Source organism: Clytia hemisphaerica, unplaced genomic scaffold, assembly GCF_902728285.1.
Source record: "Clytia hemisphaerica strain Z4C2 unplaced genomic scaffold, Clytia hemisphaerica genome assembly, whole genome shotgun sequence".
Taxonomy (NCBI): Eukaryota; Metazoa; Cnidaria; class Hydrozoa; order Leptothecata; family Clytiidae; genus Clytia; species Clytia hemisphaerica.
In genome coordinates, this window is record NW_027103650.1 from 244,074 (window position 1) to 257,975 (window position 13,902).

A 13,902-nucleotide genomic window follows, 5' to 3' on the forward strand; every position below is an offset into this window, starting at 1 on the left:
CTATGGTTACTTAAATTTCCAAGTTCGTTTATGAGTTAGATATCGGTTATAAGTTCAGTTTTGGCTTTATAAACAAATGACTGAGTATAATTAGTGGTTTAAGGCAGGCCGTACACGCAATATGCTCCACATACCGTTTGCGCCACTCAGAACTAAAATTTGCTTCTACCTTCGAGGGGGAGAAGGCTAAAAGGCAGTAAGGGGTTTGACCCAAAACAATCTGTCTGTAATTATTGAACTTTGTATATTATCCTTTAGCTCACTTTCACGCAGAAGATAAATTGGTTAGATGTGACGTAGGTATATGTTTACAAGATCTTTATTACGTACTATTAATGTACCTTTGCGGTTGGTAGATAAACTCTTCGTTCGTTTATGTCATTTCAAACCCTTTATCAAAATAGAAATACACTGTCTCTAGAAAACATTATTGGTCTTTTTAGGCCATATTTCAAAGAATCCTCTCAACTGCGAATTTAAATTTCCCGAAACTTCAGAATTTGAGCTGTGAACAGGTCGTGTACTGTCGTATTCTGAAGAAAACATTACTACACGTTTTTTATAAGAACAAACTATACCTAAGGCTTTGATGGTTAGAACAAGTTAAGAACATTTTAAGGCTTTGCAGACTCGAAGACACCCGATATTTTTAGGCTTAAAACTCAAAAAGTTATGAACATCCGAAGGCTTCAAAAATTTTGGATGTTCTTACATAAAAAAACGTGTATCCTAATTACCCATTACGCTTTGCGACAGTGAAATGGCCTATAGCGCAAAGTTTTTGTATACATACAATATCTGTAACTGAAAGTTTTATAAATCATCAATAAACTTCGAATGAATAATCATAATATGACGCCTTAGTTGGAGAGAACTATCAATCAGAACGAGGCTGCGAAAAAGAGATCCTGATTGAATGGGAAGTGTGATTAGCATGACATTGTGAATCAAATCAAATTCTTTCTCTCATAAGTTTTATTGAATTCTGTTAGCAGCAACGTAGTAAATGAAAACATCTTCCCTTCGCATCTCTCTCTCATCTTGACATGAGACAGTCATCTTGACAGTTTTTATTTGCAAGAAATTCCGTGGTCCATGGTCCATCGCATGGTGCGTTAAACTTGAAAATGAATTCAAATAGGAGAAATGCTGACGCTATTCTGATAAAGGGGGTCATTCAAAAGCGGAAGAATTTTTGACAGTTTTCTTTTTTCGCGACCATGATACATAAAGGCATAAAATCTGATGATGGTTGGATAAGAAGCGCCGGTTTGGGTCTCTACCATCTGTGAGTACCTTGGTCGGTTCTAGGCTCTTATTGAAAACAGAGGATTTCATTGAGAGAACTTTTTCATCCACGAGGAGCACGAAACGTCATTATTATTGTTTCAAAGGTTGACATCATTGTTGACATGAAGTGTTTATCTTAACAAATCATATCGAACATTTTTTGTTGTTGACAAATTTTTTTCTCAATGGTTATCATTTATTGGTTAAGTTAGTTTGCGACAATGTGTGAAATATGTTGGATAGATCTGGTCTGTCAAACAGGGTTTGTCTTGGGATGATTGGGTTGGAATATGAAAATTTTGGAAGCCAGTGCTCAATTTATCCGGAGTCGTTATATGTATAAGAGCTTTTCTTCTGTTGTTGTGGTTATCCCAGAAGAAACAGCGCTTGCGATTAAAGATTTTTTCGATTTTCGCTGCCGCTGTAGACAGCGATTCAAGAAAAATGCGGCGATATTTCAGCCGATCACAATACTTGAAAACTATGTCATAATGTTGAATGCGATATTTCTCATTTATGAATGAACGATGGCTTCAGCAAAATAGTCTGTTGTCGAATTCAAGGAGAGTCAGTTTGCAAACTCATATATCCAGAGCCATTAACACCACATTTTGAATCAGCTGATGAACTTTTATTAACTGAGGTACAGTGCCTTTCGTGAGCTAAGATAATCTTTAAAAAAGCGAACAAAGGAGCTGGGTTCAAGTTTGTCGGGTGTTTTATAGTCCGCAAAGCCTTAAAATGTTCTTAACTTGTTCTAAACATTTTGGCCATCGAAGCGTTATGTTATTATATAGTTTGAATTCTTATAATAAAATCGTGTAAACTAAATCATATGCTTCAAATCATTGAAAGTTTTTCAAATCATTGAAAGTTTTTCAAATCATTGAAGGTAATCCAATAGCTTTTCTGTAATCCTTTAACAATATTTGTCGAGGTGACCTTTATGGGGGTAAAACTATTTGATTGTTACTTGAGACATTCAATGTGTCATTCCTATCATAAATTTGATATCATAATATCAACTTAAAATGAACTGTCATAACGATTTGTAAAACTTTCCGATATTAGAAAGTTTTCATTTTTCTTCGTTTGTCAGTCAGTCAGAACAATGTGATATGGTCTTGGGACGAAAGCAGGGTCCTCGTTTATTTTATTTTGGAGAGGACTGGAGGTTAGCTACTTTTTGATAAATAACGAGATTGCTCACGGGAATTTTTTGACCCGCATTTCTCGCGATCGTGTTTAATCGCCCGCGTGTGTACGCTCTGTGTATTCTGTCTGCTGTATATGGGTACTGTATGCAAGAAAAAGCTCCTTTTTCAGTCTTTTGAGACTTTAACTAGATTGGAGAGTGTCCTTACCCCCAAGATGGAATTTCTAATTTTATAGGCACTAGCAGGGTCGAGCAGGGTTTACAGCCCGTTTGCTACAGTCCCCTTACAGAATTGGAATGAGTGTTAAGAAGAGTCACTCTTCAAAATCTCGACGAGTGATCTGCTCCCGCATGTTAGAAACGATCTAAAATCACTTGTTTAAGAAGTTAATACCTTGACATAGTAAATAAAATTTTACAGGTCATAGCAAATAAGAATATGGTATTCTTAATCATTGTTAATCATTTACTACATTTCACAGCGGCCGAGTGGATAAGGCGGTGGAAAGTTGTTTTTGAGAGTTCGAATCCTATACGGTGCGATGAAGTTAGTGTTATTTTGTCAGCATTGACCAAACTTTTTTTGGTTTTATGAGCTCTTATTGATAGATTTCCGTTATAATTTTAAGAAACAAAAATTTTTTAAGTAGTATCACCTCAGTGCAGTTTGACTCAAGTACAGTATTTCAAAATGGATCAGGTTGGTTAGCGTGTGGAGAGTCAAGAGTCAAGAGTCAAGAGTCATGCCTTCCCCTTCTCTTGAAAATCCAGTATTCCAAAACGTTTAATTAAAAAAAATGCATAAAAATCGACTTTCGTCTTTTTTTATTATCTTACAAACACTTTTTTCAGAACCACAAGTGAAAAGAAAAGCAAAACTGAAAGAAAATGCTGCTAAAAAATGATTGACAGGTCTAAAAGATGATTGACGGATGCGGGTTTGCTCGTGCGGGTTAGAAATTCCCGTGAGCAATCTCGTTATTTATCAGAATGTTTCAGGTTAGCTTAGTGGTCAGCTTGTATAATATAAATATAAAGGTCATTTGAAATAGTCTTGAATATGGAACTAAATGGAAGTTCTTTATAATGAGATTATGTTTTAGTAATATAAAGTAAGTCTCTATTGGGGAAATTTATTGTTTTTAGTTGCCATGGTAACAGAAAGTGTAGCTTGTCACTAAATACAGTAGGGTATTGAATTTCACATCTTCTGTTACGAAGAATTCCTGCAATGCTCCGTCATTTTCACAGCATGGGGAATGAAAATTTCAATCAAAATCAAGTGGGAATTTTTAGAATCTGTTGGTTTCAGCTCAAAAAAAATCAGTTGTGGATGCAACTTTCGGGTATTTTCCCCATCGACACCAGCGATGATCTTTTGGTTGGATTTCCCAGGGGAGAGGGGATACAGGGGTGTTACTTTTATTTTTAGCTGGAATCAACTACACCCCTTCTCACAGAACCGGTGGAAACCCCTATCCTACTGGAAAACTTGGCCAAAATATCGTCCTCAGTGGAAAACTATACTTCAATTTTTGTCTCGCTGAAAATAATAAAATAAACACATCTTCACTGCAAAATATTATGCTGTTTTTGCATCCCCACTAAATTTTCTGGCTTGAAAACAAAGGCATTCAAATCCCAGCCATAAAAACATGGGAATATAAGTCAACATGAGTTAATTTTACTTCCATTAGCTGAAAATATCCCACCGAGTCTGTGAGCTGGGGGTGTTCAACTGCTCCAAGTGGGTTCATTACTCTCGGGTACCTAATAGCCGTCCCCCCGCTAATTAATTTTCCGAAAATTTTCCACCCAGGACAATCTTATTCCAAACTCCCCCCGCTCATTAATTTTTTGGAAAATGTTTTTGAAGGTTTCCTCTTTTGTCCTAATTCTGCTGTATTAGCCTCCTTTTCAAAAATTTTCCACCCAGGGCATTTTTATTCCAACCCCCCCCCCGCTTATTCAGTTTTGAGATTTTTTCCAACCTCCCCCCTCCCACTTATTCCAAACCCCCCGGCTATCAGGTACCCGAGGGTAAGTCACTGACTGGCCAGATTTACTTTTCCTAATTTAGAAAATACTGATATCATTGACGGGGGGCGTGCATCATTGTAGATGGGTTTACATTTGCAAGGCTCTTAGTGACTGAAATCACTTTTGTCCGTCTTTCTTGATTTCTATAGTTATAAGAGTTTCTGCCATTTACATACCAAAGACAAAGAGTCTTTGATATGTTCATACGTCATGAATAGTACATAAGTAGGCTGAGTAAAAAACGATTTAACCAGATGATCCCAAATATTAAATATTGAGGCACACTTCTCATGAAACACAAATATTGTGACAGTTATAAAAAGGATGCTTCTAAATAACATCTCTAAAAATCCCTGATAATCAGTTTTAAAAATATAATCGGGTTAAAATAAACATTTGAATTATTTTTCTGATGACTCAGCAATTTTGGAGTGGTTCGTAAACTGTAAACCCCACAAGAATTTTTGTTCATTTTACTTTTTTTTGATATCAATCATAGGGATTTACTTCAAGCAGACATGTGTATGTTTTACAAGATTAAAATATTTCAACAAAAATACTTTTTGTAACCAACTCGTATTTTACAGTTATTCAAAGCTTTTGGTTTTAGTATGGGAGAGTGTAAGAGAAAGAGGGGTTTGGAGACAATAAGGAGATGGAAAAAAGTTAGAGGGATGACGAGGAACTGTTACAAGAGAGAAAATATGTTTGATGTGAAGGAGATTTTGGTGAACGGACACTAACTACCAAAGATTGTAAAGATTTTCCAAAAGTTTAGATGATACAGCAGTTGAGCTCATTAAAAGTGTGGGGGCGCACGGAGGTCATAAACACCGAAATACCGACGCACGGGGGTCACAAACACCGAAATACCGACGCATTTTTCTTGAATCACCGACAACACCGACAACAACAATTGTTAAAAGCCTTGTTTTGTCGCTTTTGTGACCACATGCAAGTTGACACCAAACTACCGTCACTTTTTTCGTCAAACACAAAAATACGTCATATGTTTGCTCTAGCCAATCACAACGATTGAAGATCAGAGCGGTTCGTCAGTCTGAAAGATTCTCTTGCGAAGCCATGGTCTTTAGATGACATACGTGCCAGCGCGCAGTAGTAAGAGTCTGTAAGAAGATTAATATTGCACGTCAATGTACATTCCGAAACTATCTTTACCACAAAAAACTGTTCGATTCAGAGATAGAGTTAAGAGAAAGTATGTTCACATCAAGCTGTTCTGTTTACAAGAAAATGGCAGGGATTTTTAAATCAAACGACAAGCTAAACACTGATTGATATCGGTAAAAGTTCCGCAGAAATCAAAACATTGAGCAAATTTTCTGAAAGATAGATGTGTGTTTTCTTTGTTTTGTTTTCATCTTCTTTTGAAGGCAAAATTGTGGCGTCTTAAAATTTTGTTTCCATGTTTTCAAGCTTAAGAAAACAAATTCAACGAAACAATATTTACCAGTCCTTTGAACATACGTGCTAAACATACATATAACGATATACTCTAGTGTAGTCAGTTTTACACGAAGTAAAAGATAAAAGGAAGGAGATTTTAAAGTTAAAATCTGTAAAAATTATCCAAAAAGAAGGTTTTGTTAGAGCTTTCTCACGCGATATACAATGGAAATTTACTTTAATTTCATGTATTGTTTTCACCTCGAAGAGATATTTCGAAATTTCTCTCGCAAATTTTCATAACCTGACAGCTGAAGCATTATGATGGGGCCCCCCCAGCGGTTTGCGTGAATGCGTGAATGGGCTTTTTTGGTTGCGTGAATGCGTGAAAATTGAAAAAAAATTGCGTGAATGCGTGAATTAAAAAAACTTGCGTGAACGGGAAAATCCATTTTCTATTGCGTGAATGCGTGAATCTGCCCTGTTTTTTACGTGAACTCGGGGAATTTCCCTTTTCACCCAGTTTGCAGAACGTGGCACGTTTGTTCGAGATTTTGAGTGCAGCACTCGCAAAAAGTCGAGTGCAAGTACATATTTTTTCTTTTATAAGCATAACGTTTATAAGCATATGCAGGCTCAGTTTTTGGTCACTAAACAATGGCTCTATTGTTTGAGAACAATAGAATGCTAAGCATAATGCGAGCCTGATGTAGGGGCAGACAGTTGCTTATAAAAAAAAAACATGTATAGTTTAGTCAGGCCTCACCACAAATTTTTAATTCAAAGAAATATTTAATACCCATGATGCAGACTTTTGAGAACCTCATTTCTTGGCAAAATCAGTCTGAAATGGAGTCGTATTTAAGCACATCAGAGTGTGAAAATAGAAATTTTCCCCTGTCGGCGCAAACCATGGTTGCGCCTCCCTTACTCACTATGTTTTCGGCCCCTCCACGTTAGGAAATCAAGACGCGAGCCCTGATTAAAACTATTCTTTTTAAAATTTTTGTTTGCTCGCTTCGCTCGCAACAAATGTTCATCCTTTTACCTCATTTTGCAAACTATCAAGCGATCGTACATCGCCTCTTAACGAATTTATACTACATCATTTTTCAATGGTGTTAAAGATAGCATTTTTAGCCAACCGCGAGGTGACAGAAATGCAAAAAATTTCCTCTCTGCGCAAACCATGGTTGCGCCTCCTTACCCCTTAGCTAAGCATTATGGTGTCACCCTGGAGTTTGTTTGACCTATTTTTGATAATGATTAAGATATTTTTTGTACAAAAATTCGCCTGCGGCGCATATCTTTTCACTTACTATCGCGTTACCTTAACTGGAGAAGTTTCACCTTTTCTAAACGACAGTGACATGTTAGAAGAATAAAATATTTTGCGTGATGGCATGTGATTAAAGTTACAAAATTACGTAGCGCTTTAAGCTAATGTGCTTATAGTCAGGTGTTCAGGAAAAAATCACTACTGAGTTAAGTTTTTCTCAAGTGCATGACCAGATCCGGTCAAAAAATCTCGAGTGTAGCAGCCTTGCCATTTTGGTTCCGCTGGGGCGCCTCGTATACGAGGGCATTCTACCATTTATAGTAGATTGCAATGTCTAACGTCTGCCCCACTCTCGACTACTTAACAAAAACAAACGACTTCTCTGATGATTCAGACTCTGCAAACTGGCTTTTCACCCAAATGTGTAGAAATGTTTGACAATTTCCCCGATTTTTCCGAAAATTTCCCCGATTTCCCAAAAAATCGGGTTTGCGTGAATTTCGAGAAAAACTTGCGTGAATGCGTGAATTGCGAAAAAATTTTGCGTGAATGCGTGAATTTAGGGTCCGCTGGGGGGGCCTCTATGATGTATATATTTTCATATGTTTTTAGTGAAATGCCAAAACTCACAGTTAGAAGGCCATTTATTTTTAGCTTGAACTCCTACTGAGTTGAGGCAGGGAATGTTTTTATAGTCTCGATTAACTGTGATTAATGTGTGATTATTATAGTTCGATTTGACTGGTTAGCAGAGGAAAAATATGCTATTTTAGGAAATAGAAAATAGAAAATATTCAGCTACAAATTCTTAAATCGAAAGTAGAACATTCAATTTGCGCTGAAATCTCAATTTTATGAAAGGAAAATTGTGAAGGAGTAGATATCTTAAATCTATTATACAGAAAAGTGTTCTGGTAAAAGCGGGGTATACGATTCATGAAATCAGCAAAAGCTATCAGCTATCAGCAAACTGGTTCCATCTGACAGCAAACTAGTCTAACAATCTTTAACATCTGTGATTTGAGCATTTGAACGGGTTATGAGGTATTGAACCTTTGCATTTCATTTCATTTATGAGGTAATGTGACATTCTCAAGAAATTAGTAGTAAGGTCTTCTGCACCATATAAGTTGTAAGTTGACAAGTCCGTCAAAAGGTATCTATAAACTGGTGAAGTTAGAAAAGCCGACTGGTAACTTCTGTCAGACAGCTTAAGGTCCTAATAATTTCCGTTTGACATGTCATCAAATATAATCAATACTTCAGGTAAAGTAAAATAACCTGAACTACCTACTTAATAACTGCATATGCGATTAAAACTACTTAAATCCAGCTAAATCACTTTGTTTTGACTGTCCTCATTCAATTAATCCACCCTCTAGTCTGCTAAAACGATATATCAAGTCTGTTATATGTCTGTTATACTACGACTTATCGGTTAATCTATAAAATGATGATATCAAACTAATCTTTTTAGCATACCTTAGTTTAATATGATGTTGTTGCTTTCTGATTTGATATGCAGCGAAAGAAAGAGGTAGATATGTTTAAAAGAGATGTTTTATGCATGGTAGTATTTAAGGTCAACTCAGCTGACATAAAACTGCACGATCTGATGTATGTTAAGGTTTAAATGAAGTTAGATGAACTTTGAAACAACAACTTATTCTCTCTCTATATAGGACTTAATGTCCTAATTTATAGTAGAGTGGGTTCAAAGGTTCAAAAATTGCAGGCATTTTCACTTGTATTTAAATATCTAAATCAGTTATAGATATGTCTGGATAGGTTCAACCAACATCCTCAGAAATATGATTCTTTTGTCCGTCCTTAACTCATCAATCTGTTAAAGAATTTTCAATCTTTCAATTAATTTACACTTTCACTTTCAGCAAGATCAAACAAATTAAGCAACAACAAAGCCAAAGGAACAATAAGTTCTCATCGAAATGGGAAAATGTGTGACAGTGTTTTGGGTCGTTTTGACCATACTTTTCACATTAGCAATTTGTTTTTCATTCGTCTCGCCTGTTTGGTTTCAAAACGAGGCTGAACTCAAACAGGTGGTCGGGCAATCGAGGCAAATCTCCAATCAGTATGATCCAGTCGCATTAGGAATGATACGATTCTGTCACCGTTATCAGCTATCACAGGCTATTCAGAAATGTGGATTTTTCACTAGCCTGAAAGACATGCCAAGTATAGCCTGGATGGTCAGTGCAATTATTTATGCGATTGGATGTGTGTTTTTTATCGTATCTGTCATCATGGCGTTCATATCAATTTGTACGAAAAGATCGATGAGCGATAAATTGAAAGTTGCAACAGCATACATTCAAGTTATCGGAGGTCAGTAATCTATTGAATCAGGAAGGCTCCAAAACTTTGAAAAGGGCTACGAACAATCGTGAATAATAAGGTCAATTCGGGGGGGGGGGGGTACTACGTTTTTTTTCTTGAAATTTTTTTTTTTCTTTGAAGATTTCACTGGTTTTGTTAGAAAAATGCCCTTTTAAAATGATTTCCACACGCTAGTTCATCACCTTTTGAGAATTTAAAACGTTGAAGAAAGTGCTTTTTCGAAACCAAAAATATTCTCTTTAACGATTTAAGAACATTCTTTTAAAAACATTACGAAAACATTTTTTTTTGCTTAAATCCAAAAAAGTTGTCTAGCGGAATTTTGGTTTGTTATCTGAGAGATTCAAAATGAGCAAAATGTTAAAGCTGAAAGGAATGGAGTTTACAATTTTAAGTTCATAATTTATTAATTCGAACATTCAAATATCTATTATCGTACATACAATTCTTAGAAATCTTTACAAAAAAGATAGATAAAATAAAAGGAGACTTACTAAATGATGGTGTTTCAACCCATTTGATAAACGAGCTTTTTCAGCCTCTCACATTATCGCCATCTTATTACGTGAAAAGGAACACTTGCAACAAACATACATTTTCTCTTCTTTTCTAGTTGGCTTCCTGGCTATCGCTGTACTCATCTTTCCGCTCGGGCTTGATTCCTCGTTCGCCCGTGACGTGTGCGGTCTAGAAGCAAAGATGTTTGTATCAGGTGAATGTCAAGTAGCTTGGGGATACGTTCTTGCTATCATGTCCGTATCCTTGACGATATTTTGTCCCATATTGGCAAAATATTCGACAGAGAATAAAGAGACTTATCGACAGGGGATTGGGACTGGGACGTACTCGGAGTATGATTACCAAAAGAGTGAGGTCATCTCCTTGACAACCAGTAGTACAAGCACCAGAAGTAAAGTCATGACGACTGTATAATGGTTGCCAAGACAGTTTCGGTGTCGTTGGATATGGTTGGTAAGAAAGACTTAAGAACGGCCGAAGTCTTCAAGAATTTGGCGTTCTCTTTCGTGTAGCGAAATTTGGTTTGTCAAGTCAAGGACAATACACTGATCAACCCTGAAAGTATGGATAGTCTGAAGTCTGAAGTCGTTGCATTGCATTGATTTTATGGTGGAGTTTCGATACCGTTTCGAAGAAAAGATACATTCTGTCAAGCCTAGGTCCTTTGTACCAAGCCAAGACTCTTGAATACCAACTGAGTTGGTATCAAAAAGTGATATTAATGAACCTGCTCTATGGGAGTTATCAAATGTAACAGAACTGACAAGAGTTGCTTCTGGTGTTTAGTTTAAAAAATATAAACATATATATGATATCAACTTTATTTTGCATATTGGACATGAGTCGAATATGAAATCCTCTGGTTCAATTATCGATAAAAAGTTTTGCTTTCGGTTTCAGTAATTACTACAGTTTTAAGTAGACGAAAACTCGAGAGGCAAGAACGAGCCAGAATAGTGTTTTTAAATATACTTTCTATTTTCCATTTAGCTTGTTGCTAACCCTTTAAGTGCCAATGTCGTATATATCAGACATGGGCTATGTAGGAGGGCGAAGCCCTCCTGTAATGCCAAGTTTGAGTTAAAAATCGTCATTTTTGGTCCAACTCGTAGGAATTGGATTGGCTTCATGGTCAAGCAAAAAAACAATCAAAAGTGAGTCTTACAGCGAGATTTTAAGCCAAAAAGTCAAAAAAATGCAAAAATTTGACAAAAATCCACTTTTTTCCGATTTTGACCGTTTTTTGAGCATTTTTGGTCAACGAGTGATCTAAGAACCTCCAAATTTGGCCCTGCTTTACTTGACAAGAATCCAGCAAATTAATTTGAAGTTTTACCACTGGTCACCTTTCTATCATTCAGGCAGGTCCACGCAGCGTGGCACTTAAAGGGTTAAATATAATATTCCTTTTGTTCTAGATAGCTTAAAATTTTACCATGTAAAAACTTTTATCAAACGAAAAAAGAAAAACTAAATCATTATTTAAGAACATCTTACAGTCGCACTTTCTTAAAACCTTAAATTTTCACGGCTCCGAATAAACCAACTCGCCAATTTCGTTTAACTTGGTGGAATTCTTTTCGGCGATTGAGAAAAACTTTAAATTTAGCGAGAATTGATTTGGCAAATGAACAGAAACTCGAAACTTGGTAAATATGTTTGAGGAAATTCGCCGAATTTGCCAAATATTCTTTGAATTACTCAATCCATGACGTAAGTAAAAGAATCAGGAAAGAAATATAAGATTGAACCGACATAGCGGGGAAAGCACATTAATTTTTAACGATTGATCCCTCGACATTTTGATTTGTCACCCCATTTACCATAAAATTGACTAAATGCCAACAGACTCGCGCAGGGACTTTTACAGGAGTAATCGCACGATGGGTTATTTTTTCTTATTTGGCACGCCCTCAAAGAGAGCAATTAATCGTTAATTGCATCCTGTAGAGAGCAATTAATCGTTAATCACACTCTTCAATGCCGATGCCAATGTTTACAAAATTGATTTTAATGTTTTTTCTTACATTCTTTTTGCATCGAACGTTTAATTGCATTCGAAATTTATTTTGTGAGAAAGAAAATCAATAAACAACAATAAAAGAAAGATATAGACAGAAGAGAAAAATATAAAACTCTAAGTGTAATTTCTGTAATTTACTTTCCTAACTGGGAAAAAGTAGTGAAAGCCATTGTGCTATTAAATTGTAATCACATAATAACTCGTACTATTCGAAAATTGCACTCGTGATTTTTTTGTTTCGAATTTTCCTCGTCCTTTCGGACTCGGAAAATTAATAACAAAAAAACCACTCGTGCAATTATATTCGAATTGCACTCGTTATAATAAACCGAAAATTCTGTGTGTCAGTAGAATAATAGCTCATTAAACCAAAGATTTACTTTAAAAAAAAGTTTGGAAATAAAGCTTCGCATGCACTCGATGTAGAATTTTTTCTGACACGCTAAATCTCAGAAGGTAGGGAAAATTTTCAAGGTTTAGATTGCGGAATTCCACCAGACTGCGGTAAGCAAATGGAAGTGGGAAGTCTGAACCCCATTCCTCGCTATCTGGGGATTTGGGGGTCCAACCAAAATATTTTCAGGCTTACGCGCAAGGGCCGTTGAGCCCAAATTGGGATGCGACACAAGGTTAACTACCATTCCTCTCCGACGGGAAATTGGCCTGCTCCTTAAGGCCGCCACCATCAGGATATCAGATAAGGCTCTTTCAGATTCTTTCTTGATCCATTCACTTTTTTGCAAATAAAGAAATATTGGCACGCCGAGAAAATTTGGATGACCAATCCTAGATTTTTCTCCAGAACATTTTCGGCACTACTAATAAAAGAACATTTACCTCTTTACATTTGCTCACTCCAAATGAAGCGCCAATTTGACAAGAATGGTGGAATAAATGATGATATCACTCTCATCTAGACACGTGATCAAAGCAATCTGTTCAATGACCTGCAAAATAAACATACATATAATTAGAGACCCATTCTGGTCTTGATATCTTTGTAGACATCTTAATATGCTTAAATTCAGCGGGTAGTCTCGACTGATCTGAGGTCAAAAGTGTGTGTTGTACTGGTGAGAGTACGACAGGCTTGCTTAAAGGTTAGGATTGTATTAAGCGCGAGTTGTTTAAACACAATTTAAGACAACTGCACGGCGGAAACGTGTATTAGAAAGATACATAGTTTAATACGAGAATCCTTGCTGAAATAAATAGTAAAAAGTAGCAATCCAATATACAAAGATGAGAGTTTTCTTATACACGTTTTTCCTCTCCTCTTTACGCAGTTTTGTATTTAAGACACGACGACCTTTTTTCTGCACAGAAAATGGAATTATTGGTTTCGCTACGTTCGTTTTTTTTCATTTTTTTAACAGATCCTGCACTGTGTAGGGCTTTGAAAGCGGATTTACAAAATTGGTGGTATCTTTGTTAAGTTCTCATCTTAATTGTGGGTGAACAATGACTTTACCGGTTACGCTATAAATCGGACCTGGTCATTTACGCTTTCAGGCAAGATGCCCACGCGTATTTCTTTATTCTTTTCCTGATAAATCTATTCAGATTTATTATCTTCAGGAAAACATCAGTTGGAGCCGGAATCTCTAGAAAGCTAGAGGGAATGGCTTTGACTGGAGTCGTTTTGTGTCAGCGAGGAAAGAACATGAGTTAAATTGTCAACCAGAAAGTCCATTCAAAATCAAAACTTTACAATAATATAGGTAGAAATTCAATGTTTTTCCATCCATTAGTGACACAAAGTGCTACAGATGAATCTGGTCATTTTGACGTTTCGTTCCGGCCGGGAAGAAAATAAGGTGCGTTACT

The 13,902-nt window shown here is 36.3% G+C and overlaps 1 protein-coding gene across 1 annotated transcript; it reads left to right on the forward strand.

Moving 5' to 3' along the window:
• The first annotated feature begins 9,038 nt into the window (after positions 1 to 9,038).
• On the forward strand, positions 9,039 to 10,556 carry LOC136803099 (LHFPL tetraspan subfamily member 7 protein-like). The gene is made up of 2 exons (XM_067059850.1): positions 9,039 to 9,521; positions 10,147 to 10,556. Exons 1-2 carry the CDS (start codon positions 9,122 to 9,124, stop codon positions 10,464 to 10,466), a joined length of 720 nt encoding a protein of 239 aa, XP_066915951.1. The 5' UTR covers positions 9,039 to 9,121; the 3' UTR covers positions 10,467 to 10,556.
• Positions 10,557 to 13,902: the final 3,346 nt, after the last annotated feature.

What these genes read in the sequence shown, in the direction of transcription:
- LOC136803099 (XM_067059850.1), top strand. Translation starts at nt 9,122, where the DNA reads ATGGGAAAATGTGTGACAGTGTTTTGGGTCGTTTTGACCATACTTTTC. An exon ending in ATACATTCAAGTTATCGGAG is followed by an intron (nt 9,522 to 10,146) that starts GTCAGTAATCTA and finishes CTTCTTTTCTAG; the next exon opens with TTGGCTTCCTGGCTATCGCT.